Here is a 15,344-nt window from a genome sequence, read left to right on the forward strand (position 1 = left end):
CCTTTTAAAAGCATTTTTTAAATAACCTCTTTGGCTGAAGAGGTTGTAGAAAAAATGCTTTTAAAAGGCTCTGAGATTCCAGCTGAGCCACGCGATCATCATTTTTTCTTTTAAAAAGCAATTTTTCAGCCAAAGGAAAAATGCTTTTAAAAGTTAAAAAAAACTCCAAAAACCCTCTGATGATCGTGTGGCTCAGCTGGACGCGGGGGTGGGGGAGGGAGGGATTTTTGCTACGGTTTCTCTGAACCACCCGCCACCATCGCTACCGAGCGATCCGGTCCGAACTGGGAGCATTTCTCCCCTGCTTTTAACTTCACTTTATGAAACTTTTATTTCCATTTGCTTTCTATTTTTAAAAATTGATTGGCTGGTTGAATGCCAAATTATTTTAATCCCCTGGCCTCTTGGACTTCATTTGTTTTTTCCTCCCTATCTCTTTGATTTATGTTGTTGAATAACTTTCGCTTTTCTGTAAGGAAAAATTTTTGTGTTCCTGAGCAGTGAAAGTACTTTTATTTGATTTACACCTACATTGGATTCTCACTACATGGGTTTAGCATTTTACCAATTTGCAAAATGTTTGGAGGTTAATTTTTAAATTTTTCTTTTAATTTTGGATTGAAATAGCCAGAAATATCTAGTTTCTTTTTCTATTTGTTCACTTTGAAGAAATATTACTTCAATGCTTGTGTTCTCTTATCTATGGTTGCTAAATTACACAGAGCAATAAGAGAATGTGGCTGACAACTGAAAAAAGACTATTTGGTAATATGCAATCCCTATCTGAATTTTTTTAACAAAAGTTTGATGAAATGACAATGGCTGTGGAAAATATTCTGATGCATGTAGCTCTAGATAAATTAGACTCACAAAAGGAATGTGATTTGAAAGCAGCAGACTTAGAACTTTGAGTTGATTGCACATGCCTCCCTGAAGTTCATTCTTTTACAACAGCAGAAACTTGACTGAGTGGAGAAGTGATAAATTGATTTTCCCCAGGAGGTAGTTGGGGACACATTTCATTGGAAAACAATTTCATCTGGACTTTTTTGGAAAGATCGACTAATTTTGGAGATTGGATTACATTTAACCTAACAATTGTTAAGAGTAAGAATAAACGTGGATATTTGATCCAGGACGAATTACTGTTAACTCTTCTGATGATTTGGGGTAGATAAGATGCCGTGATAAATTTTCTACAAGTTGATTACAATAAGTTCGTTAACAGAAGGTTTTGAAACTTTAATCTTGCCTTTTTCTATTATTGTTGTTCTTGTTAACTATTTAGAGTATATAGATGACAGATTAATAAACTGCAAATAGATACAGCAGTTTTTAAAAATTGGTCTGTTTCACAAGAGGTGGGAAACTAATGTTGTAATATGTTAATCAGTATTCAATTAGAGGGGGTAATATGTGTATATGTTAAGCTTTTAATATACTTTTTAAATGCCTTCCTTTGTGTTTTTTATTTGTTTCTTTTTAATTTGGGGGGAAGTTTTAAATTTTTTTTGAATAAAAATAGAACCACAAAAATTATAAATATAAAGTGGGACAGTCCTACCAATTGTTTTTGTGTTTACATGACCCCTTACTAAATTTACTAAGGTTCGTTATCTGAATCAGAATAAACTTCCAGTTTCAAGTAGTCTTGGGTTCTGATTGACTCTGATTACATAATGTTAACAATATGTTAATGAGATAAAGAATTATTAAGGGCTTTGAAACTGGCTTATGCATATACCATAACTAATTTGTTTAGGTTCATGCATACAAATAGTGGTGACTTGAGAACAGAAACCTCAATTTTCCTTCCTTCAACCTTGAAGACAGGAGAGAAGGAACCTGAAAAGCTAGATAATTATTTGCCAATTACCAAACTGTGCATATTGTATAGAAAAGAATATCAGCTTAGTTATTACACTGCTGTAGATTGTTCTTTCATTAAATTTGGATATTTTCCTTGGTATTTTGATATTTTAAAATCATTCTGTTTTAAAATATCTTTAAATGTTTGTAAATAGCATATTTAAATGTTTTTATATATTTGCAGATTGCCCTAGGGAAGAAACATACCGTAGTTCCAAAACGCATTGGGCAGAAATAAGACACATATCAAATAAATCTCCTTGACAGTTCATGAGAACTGCTTTCTTTTGTCTAATCCTGCCGTCAATGTCGTCCATCTTTTTTTGGTGTTCCTCCAAACTGGGCAATCAGTTTCCATGTTTGGATAAAACAGGAAGCTTTAGTTAACTGAAGAATGTGAATGTAATCATTCCGCACCATGAAGAGAAATAGGGAGAGAGTTATGTCCTATATGTCTAAATGATATCAAGATTTAAGTCAAGAAGTGATTGCCAAGACATCAATTCTAGATCAGCAATAAAAAAAAGTACATGATCCCAAGAGTTCAAACACAGAACTAAAAATACATGTCCATGTTCTTATAATTACTGTATTAGTAGTGCTCTTTTAATAACAATACTAGCAATATCAAAACAATAAAACATACTAGGAACACTAACACTGTTTACAGCAGCATCTTTCTTCAATAAAATATCCCATAAATTCCTTATCTGTTCAGAGAGCACTATAGGGTCATTCAAAATATTTATTTACAGTATTATCAATTATACATAACTGATGGATAACTGATGGATATTTTTGAATGAGAACATTTAGATTTTATTTCCAAAGTTGTTTTTTTTTTACCTGAAGTCAATGCTGAAGTTGTGGTTGTAGACACAACAGCAGGGTCAGTGTCAGACTTCTGAGATAACTGTGAAGCTAAAATATGAATTATTAGATTTATGTTGAGTAAGCAATTCCTAAGACATTTAAGGGCAATATTAATATGTAGTTGCATATTCAATAAATGTATGTTCTTATAACATTTATTACAGTGCTTTTAATATTTTGGATGCTATTAAAAATCTCCAAATTCTGAGGATTGCATTAAGCCATTATACTAAGCCATGGTAAGAGCTCAGCATGCTATAGCTAGAAAACCACCACACAAATGAAACAATAGTCTTCAGCTTAATATGTCATCTGAATAATACGTCTCCTCTAATCAAAGTTGTCAGAGTTTTTTAAATATTTATTTATGGCTACATTCATTTGTTAACTTGATAAATTCAGATTTCAGGCCAATTAATTGAAATATGTCCAAAATCTTGAAAAAAACTTTTCCATCCCAAAGATTGTATTGTTCAAGTTATCACAGATATAAATAAAAATTATTTCTCAGAAATAAAGCATTTTTTATTTTCAAATCTATTCCAAAAAATGTAAGATTAACAATATGAACATATTTTAATGTAAAACAATATACTACATTTCCTTTGAAGACATTTTCACAGATGAAAAGTGCAGACACCTTCCCTAATTTATAGTAAACATACATGATGCCCCTGATATAAAAAAAGCAGTAACATTCTTCTAATTGTCAGATACCAAATTTAGCCTTTCTATACAATTACTCCATGAGCAAACCACATCCATATTTTAATACTTCTCTATTTTCTTCTAGTGTTACCATTTTCTAATGTTTTTGCAGCACTTAATGACTTTTTCAAAATGTCTGTGTGGATATTTATAATATACCTTTAAATTTCATTCTTCAAAATATCAGTATCTTCTCATTTAAGTGTCTAAAATTTATAGAATTCCAGCTTTTCCCCACTACAGTTTCATATAAAAGCTTTTCAACAGTTTTATTTCTAATTTCCATTTCTTCCTTTGAGAATTTCTGTTTTTTTCATTTTATTAGAGCAGTGGCAGTCATAACTAAAGGAACCTTTATTTAATCAATCTATATAGGCGCTCAGTTCAACAATGACTCTGGACAATGAACAGTGATAAAACAATTACATCCACCCCGTGTCTAAAATATATGTTTAATAATTATAAAAATCAGTAACATTAATTTGTTACGTCTAAAGAAAAAAACACATTCTAGCATATGGTTATCCTATTATTTTTTATTTTATTTATAATTGTTCAAATAATGACTAAAGCAAAAGAGACCAAATAAGTCTGAGAGGAAAAATAGATGCATTTCTTCATTAAAAATATATAGATTCAATTTCATTTTAACAGCCAGTTCTCTAACAAGGATGTGAGGAGGAATATTGGCAAAATGGAACTGATAAAAATCCAGCAATAAAAAGAAAATGTAATTCTGCATCCTACAAATGAAAAGCAGTATTTATCATCATTACCAGTAGGGGAAACATTTTCTCTTTTCTCCTTCATGTCCTTTATTCTTCTCTCCATTACACTGCACTGATACTTTACTTTACTTGCTGGGCTGTACACCAGTGAACCATCATCTTCAAATAATAAAACTGGTATTTCTGTTTCTAAAATGGCAAATCATCAATAGAATTTTACATTTAAGAAGAAAGAATATATACAATATTTTGAAAGGGTAACATTTGGAGCATGGACATTATTGTAATATTCTGAAAGTTTAAAAATAATCTAAAAAAGAGATCTACATTAAAATGCTGCAAGATACAAGGATCTTCTAATAATAAAGCTTTTGGCCAATTCTAACCAACTAGATAAAATAATCTATTCTTTTCCCTTATAAATTCCTAATTTATTGTAGTTCAACAGTCTATTTACAAAGGCATGTTTAACCAGATGCCCTTATTTTTTAAAAATATTGTTCTAGTTTTATTAAAAAAGCTGGTTAGTACTTCTGCAAACATAGTCTTATTTTTTATTTTTCATAGTAACCGTGTATTATATTTATTATTGTCATCAGTTGCCCAATATTTGGAATCAGAGGGAATATTAAAATGATGCACAGAATCTGCAGAATGAAAACTTACTTTATACATAGATTGGTTCAAGATTAGCATAATACTTAAAAAAACTAAGAAATGAAAAAAATATTTCAAACACATTATTTCATTGGCAATACCCTACAGCAATCCGTTATGAAAAGGTTTAGAGCCTAAATTGTGGGCTCTTAAATTTGCAGGGCAAATTTGGAGAATGTATTAAAATCACTTTTTCCATTCAAAGCTAATGTTCTAGATCAGGGGTCTCCAACCTTTCAGACCTCAGCAACCACTAAATCCATAATTTTAAATCCTGCGGACCACTAATGTGATCTGCCTAATGAAGGGGCGAGCATGGCTAGGTGGTCATGTGACTGGGTGGGTGTGGCCAACTTGATGTCATTCACATTGAGGGGTGCCTTGCCAGATTTTACTCACCCCTCTCCTGCCAACCACTCCTTTCTTGGAGCCTGGGGAGGGTGAAAACAGACTCCCCCCCGGAGGCTGGAAACGGCCTTTTTCCCAACTTCTGGTGGGACTGGAAGGCCCGAAAATCAGCTGACTGGCGCACACATGCGTGCTGGAGCTGAGCTAGGGCAACGCTCGCGTGCCCATAGATATGGCTCCATGTGGCACGTATGCCATAGGTTCACCATCACGGTCAAAAAATGTTATGCCATCCCCTTGCAGATATGTGATCATATTTTAGGGTGCTTGAAAACTAGCTCATCTTTACTATTGGTTGCAGTGTCCCATGGTCATGCAACCATAATTTGCGAGTTTTTGCTGCTATCAAACAATACCTATTTAGAAGAATGAATTCGCACTTACAACTGCAGCATCAATGACTGTGAATTTGCATACAGTGATTTGCTGCAAATAATGTTGTAAAGTCAGGCAGTCACGTGGGTGCCCCAACTTACAACCATAAATTCAGTCCCAGCTGAAGTTGTAAGCCAAGGACTACAAGGATGAGAAGAGAGACTTGGAACTGGTGAGAAAAAAAAAGTGAAGTATGCTTTCTTCGTGTCAATCTTTCTCTCCTCTCCCGTAAAATATTTCAGTAGATGGAGGTAAGAAAGAAGGCTCAAGAATATCCCCTTTCCATGTTTTATATTTCTCTATGTATTTTACAGTGATTGTCCACATTTTAACATTAGCTGCTATAAAAATTATGCTCAAGTGTCACCATATGATAGCAATATTTTTCAGCGCAAAGGCTAAGAGATTTCACAGTGCAAATACTTGCCTGCTGCTACTCTTCGCATTTCTAATTCTTTAACCATAGTTTCCATTCTTTTTTGTAATCTACGATCTTTCTCTGGAGTTTTTCCAATTAAATCTTTGGGCTGCATGCATTTATGCTACAAAATAAAAAGTGTCATTACATTGATTTGTAAGCTTTGAAATAATACTTTAATATGAAACACTAGATTTATCCTTACTGCACCAATTCTACAAAAATGAAAAGTATTTTTCATACATCACTGTAATATTTGTATTGAAATATCTCCATATGATGCAATACATTTTCAAAAGAAAATCTGGTGCTAAAACAAAGGTTGAGTGGGATAATGGCAATCAATAGCTCCTTACAAATTTTATCAAATTAAATTTTTACTAGAAAATCATCTCAGATTAAAACAACAAATTATTTAAGTCTTTTTTGAACTGTATGTCTTACATCAATACATTGGTATCTGAGATAATACTTAGCCAGTTTTAATCCTTTAGTCACAGACTTTTAATTAAGAGCAATGTGAAATAAAATTAAGGACTGCATTTAAAATAATAGGAAGTCACTATGCATATACAGACCTTTTTAATAAACTGAGGTAAACCTTCATTAGTATTTATTGCAGGATATAATGATTCATCAATATGCATTCCAACTTCTCGGCATCTGAGAAAGCATTAAGAATACACATTTGGTTTAGTATTAGACAGATTTACAATTATTATTAATGGTTCTAAGTGACTGAAACCTTTAATATTTCTAACAAATCATGCTCAATTTCATTTATCTTTACCTTATTTTTATCTTACCAAAATCTCAGAGAAGCAAAGCTTGCCCAGAAAATCCAGGTCAACAAATAAACCACTTGTTTGCTTGTAAAAGTCACATTACAAATGCCATGTTATATTCATATTGAGATGGGTAAAGATAGAACACGATTGTAAAAGAGCTAGCAAGCTACACACTAGATAGAAAAAATATATGTAAAGGCAGAGGTCACATTCCTCAGTTTTGCTGGCAGACGGAGCCTAAGACCAAGGCTTTATAGCAGGACTTAAAATGTCAATCAGGTCAGTGACTCTGTTTTACATTATGAGAAATGAAGGCCTTTGCTTCTCTATGATCCCACCCATGAATGTATCAAAATTTCAGTTGCAGATAACATAGAACAAACCATTCCTTGAGTTGACAATTTTCTGGCTCAGTACCTCAATTCTAAAAACTCAAAAACATAAAATCACCCAGTTGCCTACAGCAACCACTTGCTGCCAGGCATAACATATTTATAAGCATGCCAAGAAGTTCCAATCCTCTGTCATGCTTGATCTAATCAAATCAGCCAGGACAAGTTTGAAATCTGAACATTATAGTCAGTAACAGAGAACAAGGCAAAATAACTGCCAAAGAGATGGTTTGTTTTTTTGCGTTCCATAATCTTTGGATCCATAGCCTGCTTATAACACTTAACATAATGTATGGGTCACTTACAGTACATCTAGTCAGACTATGTAGTATATAAGTGTAAAACTTCAAAACAGAAAGTGACACTTAAAAATAATTCTATAGAACACATCGGGATATAAATAGCATCTGAATATTTGCTGAAATATTGATTTTTACTGTGTTAATGCGGAACAGTATTTTTCAAGAAAACTGTATGTCTCAATGCCAGAAATCTGAAACAATACAACTCCTCACTTACTGACTATTCATTCAGCGACTGTTTGAAGTTATGACAGTGCTGAAAAATAACTTTATGGACCATTAACAACCAGTGTCTCTGTCACATGAACACCATTAGTCAGTATGCATACTCCTGTGTCTGACCTATGTTTTTTTCTCTCCCTAAAGAGCAGAGATATTGCAAAGTAAGGGATTTTATTTATTTATTAAATGTGTTTGCTCACTGTAATTGCAAGAAAGTAAACTGCTTATTCTTCTACACATCAAAAACGTGCAATTGTACTGGCAGCCTGGGCTGGGAGCTACAGACATTCTACACAAACAGTTTACAGTATTCTCTTGAAATCTCTTTCTCTCCAATTTCTTTATTTATGGGAAGGGGGGGGAGAGAAGTGAGAAAAAAAGCAAGTAGTTTCTGTAGGCAATCTGTCCTTTGCCTGGCCCTTTTTTGCTTTTGGCCTGATCACATTGCTTCCAATGTGTAGAAGAGGAAACAGTTTATTCTGTTGAATTCTCTTCCTCTCCAATCTCTCTCTCCAATCTGCTGGGTGTGTGTCTACAGTACTTTATACCGTTTACAAATGCAAACACATTTCTTATTTTACAACATTTATTACACATAATTTGAGTTATTTACCAAAATAACACTTATTCAGTGGTATTTATAAAGATAAATTTCTTTTACAATATTTCTCATTTTATTTTAAATTAATAATTGTTAGTTTTGTTTTTAATATTTGCCACAAGCTGCTCAACTAGTATGAATATTGCAACACTTCATTTTGTCTACTTAAAAGAAGCAGGGAGGCAAAGTGTAAATACTGGAAACAGAGGAAATCAGAATAAAAGTATAAGAAATGTACAATGTATAAGTATAAGTATAAGAAATGTACAATGTTATTCTTTGCCATATCAAGAAGAGATAGAAACCACTAATAAAAAAAACTGAAAATGGCTTAGAATGCAAATTCAAAGTCTTGTCTACTCTCATAATATTCTTTCCCATCTTTTGATATGTAATTGCTTGATCTGGTGTATTTCTAAATACAGACATTTCTTTCACAGGAAAATATAGTTAATCCTCAACTTATGAACACAATGGGGACCATCCTGTGATTGCCATTTGCAATTTTCACTTCTAGATTTGATAAACAAAATCAAATAGCAGGAAATGGTGACCTTGCAAACACAAAGGCCTCTGGTGGCTCAACAGGCTAATGCAGTCTGTTATTAACAGCAGCTGCTTGCAATTATTGCAGATTCAAGTCCCACCAGGCCCAAGGTTGACTCAGCCTTCCATCCTTTATAAGGTAGGTAAAATGAGGACCCAGATTGTTGGGGGCAATAAGTTGACTTTGTATATAATGTACAAATGGATGACGACTATTGCTTAACACAGTGTAAGCCGCCCTGAGTCTTCGGAGAAGGGCGGGATATAAATGCAAAAAAAAAGAAAAAAAAAAGATGCTGCGACCATGTGGGAATCACCTAATAATGGCAACCGGGACTGCAGTCATGTGCTACGCCTTACAACCATGTGGCTTAGTAACAGAGTTTACAGTCCTAATTGCCATTTGCAAGCAAGGACTACCTGAAAGCTATGAAAACATGACATTGCAACAAAAACATTCAAAGACACTAGCAATGGGATTTTAGTGACATCTAGTGATCTTACAGATGCAAACAGTATATGGCAATATTTGACATATTTACTAGTTAAGATGAAAGCTCATATGCTACAAAAATATGAGTCTCGGGATTTTAGGCATAATAAAGTTTCAAATCATAATTCTAAACAGCATTTGTGGTAATTCTAAACTGAAGGTTTTTCCTTCTTGTATTTTTTTGTTAAGCTTGGTTTAGGTATGTCTTTATCAATAGGGTATGTGATGCACACAAAAAAAATCAATGACTACAGTATATAACTAGTATAGGAACTCTCATCAATCAAACAGAAATGGAAAGTTAAGCTAATTTCTGGATCACTGTATTTCAATTTAAGAACTTTAATAAAAATATTACGGAAATTCATCTTTTAAACTATGCTTACAATAGCCTAGTAATCTTGGAAGATTAGAAATTTAAATCCTATATTTAAAACATATTTGTAATTAACATCAATTCTACTATAATTGCTCAATTGGTAGCAAGATATATTTATTGGTGCTCCTACAGTAATTCAGACCATTGCTTTATCCATTATTATGATTGTCTATTTATTCTCTGCCAGTAATTCTTCAAGATCTGTGGCAGCTTTTTATTCAGTGCTTCAAGCTGGTTGAAGCTAGACTGAATTTAGAACAAGCATACACACAACTAATGACCTAACATGCCCTCTACAATGCAAGTCCATTTGAAACAATTCAGATTTGTAGTCAACAGTTACACCTTGCATTCTATTCAGATATAACATTACATACTGGGGACATTTGAAATCCACACTGATTGTACTAATATCATTTTTGTAATATTTTCCTCCCCTGGCACCAATACTTACTTTTCTACCCAAAGTACCGACACTAGTTTAATTCCAGCTTTTTCAGCTCTATTCCACGTAGACAGGAATCCATCTTTAAAGATCACATGAGTAACTTGTTTATTCAAAGTCTTAGAAATCTACAAAACATAAAAGAATAAAGCATTTTAAAATATTACCTATATAAATAGTTTCTGAAAATATTTTAAGATTCTTCTTTTCTACTGAAAAGTCACACATTGTTTTGTGCTTTTGGTAGGTAAGCAGGGAATTTGCAGATTCCATCAGTATTCTGTATCTAATAAAGAGGAACAAAGTTTACTATATTTAGAATACTTACAGTACAGAATCATTGAAGTTTACTGAAGTGAAACATCACTTTTAAACTTTCTATAGCTTTTAAAGTTACCTGATTTGGGTTCCATTAAAAAAACCTTCATTTCAACTTTCTATAGCTTTTAAAGTTACCTGATTTGGGTTCCATTAAAAAAACCTTCATTTCTGTTAATGTAGAAAATGCCTATTTTCTCTACAGCCATTGAAAGATTTTGCCTGTTGGTGAGCAACTATTTTGGCTCCTTCATCTCTACAGAGACTGGAGAAGGCACTGGTGAATCCTGAAATCATTTTGGGTTCTGCCTATTTATACCTTTCATATCAACAGAATTGAAATGACTTATTCACTCACATATTCAGCTACAACATAATTTGCTTGGATTAAGTTTAGAGCAATTCAATCTGTAAAGTTTCTGAATCATGCCCTGTATTTATGCATGTTGTGCTTTATTAAAAAAAAAGTTAAATAAAACTATGAACTAGTATTTTTATACCAACTAATTTAATTACTTACTTTTGCTCCCATATCAAGGAGCTGTTGAGTAAAGGCTTTTGAATAGTTTTCTGTTCTGCTGGATGACCATACTTCAACATATGCTACAACACCTACACAGCAATTATGAGAGAAATGTTAACAGATCAATATTTTCTTGGGACTACCATTTTTTGGATCAAATCTTTAATTATCTGAATGGCATACTTCATTTTCTCATAAGCATCATAACCAAAGGTGAGGCATGTTAAATTCAATGTAATTTTAACCCAAATGATAGATTACAGAATTATCTTCTATTATACTCCATGCAGTTATTCCAAAACCATTTTCATAAAAACTAAATTGGATTGATGACAATATACTGTTTTTGAAGTCTTTGTTAAGTACTCCATTTTTGCCTGTTGAAATTATGTTTAAGAAACAACCTCCACATTTTTGTCATCCAAATGATGAAGGTCTCCTGTATTTGGATTTTAAATTGATTGCCTGCAAATTGGGTAGATCCAGGCGAGAGTTCCGAGACCCGTCTTGTTGAGGTGGTTTGGGATAACTTTGACCCTGTGACTCCCGAGGACATGGACAGGTTGCTGGGTAGGTTGAATGCCACCACGTTTACTGGATCCGTGCCCCTCCTGGTTGGTGCTGGTCATGCAAGAGGTGACACGAGGCTGGCTCCGGGGGATTACTAATGCCTCTTTGCGGGAGGGGAGCTTTCCCGCTGCCTTGAAAGAGGCGGTGGTGAGACCTCTCCTCAAGAGGCCTTCCCTGGACCCAGCTGTTTTAGGGAATTACCGCCCAGTCTCCAATCTTCGCTTCACGGCGAAGGTTGTAGAGTGCGGTGGCATGTCAGCTACCCCAGTACCTGGATGAAACTGTCTATCTAGACCCGTTCCAGTCTGGCTTTCGGCCCGGTTACAGTACAGAGACGGCTTTGGTCGCGTTGGTGGATGATCTCTGGAGGGCCAGGGACAAGGGTTATTCCTCTGCCCTGGTCCTATTAGACCTCTCAGCGGCTTTTGATACCATCGACCATGGTATCTTGCTACGCCGGCTGGAGGGGTTGGGAGTGGGAGGCACCGTTTATCGGTGATTCTTCTCCTACCTCTCTGACCGGACGCAGACGGTGTTGACAGGAGGGCAGAGATCGACTCCGAGGTGCCTCATGTGTGGGGTGCCGCAGGGATCGATTCTCTCACCCCTCCTGTTCAACATCTATATGAAGCCACTGGGTGAGATCATCAGTGGTTTTGGGGTGAGATACCAACTGTACGCTGATGACACTCAGCTGTACTTTTCCACCCCAGCAAAGCTGTCCAAGTGCTGTCCCGGTGTTTGGAAGCCGTACGGGTCTGGATGGGGAGGAAGAGGCTCAAACTTAATCCCTCCAAGATGGAGTGGCTGTGGATGCCGGCACCCCGGTACAGTCAGCTGCAGATGCGGCTGCCTGTTGGGGGCGAGTCGTTGGCCCCAATGGAGAAGGTGCGCAACTTGGGCGTGCTCCTGGATGGGCGGTTGTCCTTTGAAGAACACTTGACGATCGTCTCCAGGAGAGCTTTTTATCAGGTTCGCCTGATCCGCCAGTTGCGTCCCTTCCTGGACCGGGATGCCTTATGCACGGTCACTCATGCTCTCGTTACTTCTTGCTTGGACTATTGCAATGCTCTCTACATGGGGCTCCCCTTGAAGAGCACTTGGAGACTCCAGCTAGTCCAGAATGCGGCTGCGCGGGTTATTGAGGGAGCGGGCTGGAGCTCCCATGTAACACCGATCCTGCGCAGACTGCACTGGCTACCTGTTGTCTTCCGGGTGCGCTTCAAGGTATTGGTTACCACCTTCAAAGCGCTCCATGGCTTAGGACCGGGTTACTTACGGGACCGTCTACTGCGTCTTCTATCTCCCAGCGACCAGTGCGTTCCCATAGAGAGGGACTCCTTAGGGTGCCGTCAGGCAAACAATGTCGACTGGCGGCCCCCAGGGGGAGGGCCTTCTCTGTGGGGGCTCCTACCCTGTGGAACGAGCTTCCCCCTGGACTTTGACAATTACCTGACCTTAGGACCTTTCGCCGCGAACTTAAAACCTATTTATTTCGTATGGCTGGACTGGCTTGATTTTTAAAATTTTAATTTAATTTAATGAGTTTTAAATTTTTGTAATTTTATGGGTGTAATTTGTATTTTAAATTTTTTGACAAATTGAATAAGTTTTTTAAGGATTGTTTTTTAATATTGTATGTGTCTGTGTTTGTATTTTATTTGGTTGTTCACCGCCCTGAGTCCTTCGGGAGAAGGGCGGTATACAAATTAAAATATGATGATGATGATGATGATGAGGCTGTCTGTGGGGCATGGACTCTCATTCTGCCCTTAATGTTAAGAAAAAAATAATAGAATTGGTGGACACCAGCATTGCTCCAACTCCAATATCAAAGATTATTATTGCTTTAAGAGTAGTCAAGAAAAGGACACAAGCAGTCTTTTTTCCCCCCACCAAAATGCCTACCACACCAATTTGTAGTTTTACAACCCATAGCATTTTTAAATGATTAATAGTTGAAGGATAAAGAATATTTTTTTTAAAAAAATTGCTTTTACCTGTGCATGCATTTTTTTCCCTACAGAAAACCTAAACACATTTTTCCCCCAGGGAGGAAACCTCACTAACCTGCGCCTTTCTCCTTGCTGAGAAGCAAGGAGGCATCTCAGATTATAGCTCAGGTCTACCATTGTACATTTCTTAAGCAGGATAAAGTCCTCATGCATTTAGGAAAGCAGTTAAAAAAAATAAACACCCTATTTGGTGCTACACTAACTTATTTGATACCCACTTGAAGTCGGCGGAGAGGAAGGACGAGATTATTTTTTGTAATTTTGTGTATGTATATTGTACTATATTTTTACTTTATTTAAAAAAAATAATTCTAAACTATTCGGTTTTTAATGTTTTATTGTACTGATTAATTCGTACAACGACCAGAGAGCCCCTTGATGAGGGAGATGGGCGGTTAAGAAGCTCGACATATAATTAATTATCCTGCCTATTATTTATTTATTTTGTTGAGTACATATTAGATAATATATACAAGTATAAGCATGAATTGAATACATAAAGTGAATATTTTATTATGGGTTTCCCCCCCTATAACTGTGATTTCCAGGTCAGCGCAGCCCACATCCGTGTCGGAGATGCTGGGATGAAATGCGGACTCAACGCACGTGAAGACCTGACTGAGGAAAGATGAAGATGTGCATCACTATTTCCCACGGAGTTATAAATTGTCAACTCTTCATACTTCAGGCTCCCCTTTTACCTCTTTAACGCCACCCCCGCACCGTCCCCAAAAAAGGTTTTTACAACCACGCAGCTAACGTGTAAAGAAATAGTCTTTCTTTCCCACATTCCCCGCTTTCTTTTTCCAAACCCGGCAACGGGTTTCCTTTTCCGCGCCCGCCTCACGCCTGTACCTGCTAAAACGGGTCGGCCGTTGCTAAGGTCCATTCTAACCAAACGGTTTCAACGAACTTCCACGCTACCGTTTAAACAGCCCTCTGCTACGGGCGCATGCGCAATGCAAAGCCAGGCCTTCTTTCCCCGCCACCCCCCCCATCCGGTTCTGCGATCGCCTGGTGAGGCCCGTAGATATAATAACGTCAAAGAATGTAGAATTTTCCTAGCTCTATGGTAAACGATACCCAGCTCCACCCAGCCGCATTACTCTAAAGCGACGCATGCGCTCCGCTTAAAAAAAATATTGAGGTCGGGGGTGGGGCGAAAGGCAGCCCGCTCCGCTGGATTGGTTCCCGAAGCGATCCCGCGCATGGAAAGAGGCGTGGTCGTCAGATTGAGTTTAATTATGTTAATAGACAAATCGTCGTGGTTAGATACACACGCGTGGGCTGGCAGACTTTTTCCGCTCCCGGCAGTTGTCCCGATTCGCGCAGTTTTTGCAAGCCGCATAGTTCCCTGGTACCTTTATTACAAATCGTGTATGCTTTGGGGAATATACAGCTAGTCCTAGACTTCAGCTGTTCATTTAGTGCCCATTCAAAGATTTAGCCGCACTGCAAAATGTGACTTATAGTCGTTTTTTTCTACTTATGACTGTTGCAGCATCCCCACGGTCATGATCAAAATTCAGATGCTTGGCAACTGGTTCATATTTGTGATGGTTGCAGTGTCCTAGGCTCATGTGATCCCCTTTAGCGACCTTCTGACAAAGTCAATGGGGAAGCCAGATTCACTTAACAACCATGTTACTAAACAATTGCAAAGATGCACTTAACCGTGGCAAGGAAACTTGTAAAATGGGGCAAAATTCACTTG

General features: G+C 36.6%; 1 protein-coding gene across 4 annotated transcripts in view; it reads right to left on the reverse strand.

Moving 5' to 3' along the window:
* Nucleotides 1-14,587, reverse strand: part of MCPH1 (microcephalin 1) — a 116,045-nt gene extending 101,458 nt beyond the window's left edge. For all 4 annotated transcript variants that reach the window (XM_058177143.1, XM_058177118.1, XM_058177136.1 and 1 more), the window contains exons 1-7: nt 14,486-14,587; nt 11,043-11,134; nt 10,214-10,332; nt 6,615-6,699; nt 6,046-6,160; nt 4,227-4,367; nt 2,716-2,790 (exon numbers count right to left, since the gene is read on the reverse strand). In XM_058177143.1, coding sequence (XP_058033126.1) covers nt 2,716-2,790; nt 4,227-4,367; nt 6,046-6,160; nt 6,615-6,699; nt 10,214-10,332; nt 11,043-11,134; nt 14,486-14,519 — 661 coding nt within the window. In that variant the 5' untranslated portion in view covers nt 14,520-14,587. The remainder of the gene's footprint in view (nt 1-2,715; nt 2,791-4,226; nt 4,368-6,045; nt 6,161-6,614; nt 6,700-10,213; nt 10,333-11,042; nt 11,135-14,485) is intronic.
* Nucleotides 14,588-15,344: the final 757 nt, after the last annotated feature.

This window comes from Ahaetulla prasina, chromosome 1 (genome assembly GCF_028640845.1).
Source record: "Ahaetulla prasina isolate Xishuangbanna chromosome 1, ASM2864084v1, whole genome shotgun sequence".
NCBI classification, from domain to species: domain Eukaryota; kingdom Metazoa; phylum Chordata; class Lepidosauria; order Squamata; family Colubridae; genus Ahaetulla; species Ahaetulla prasina.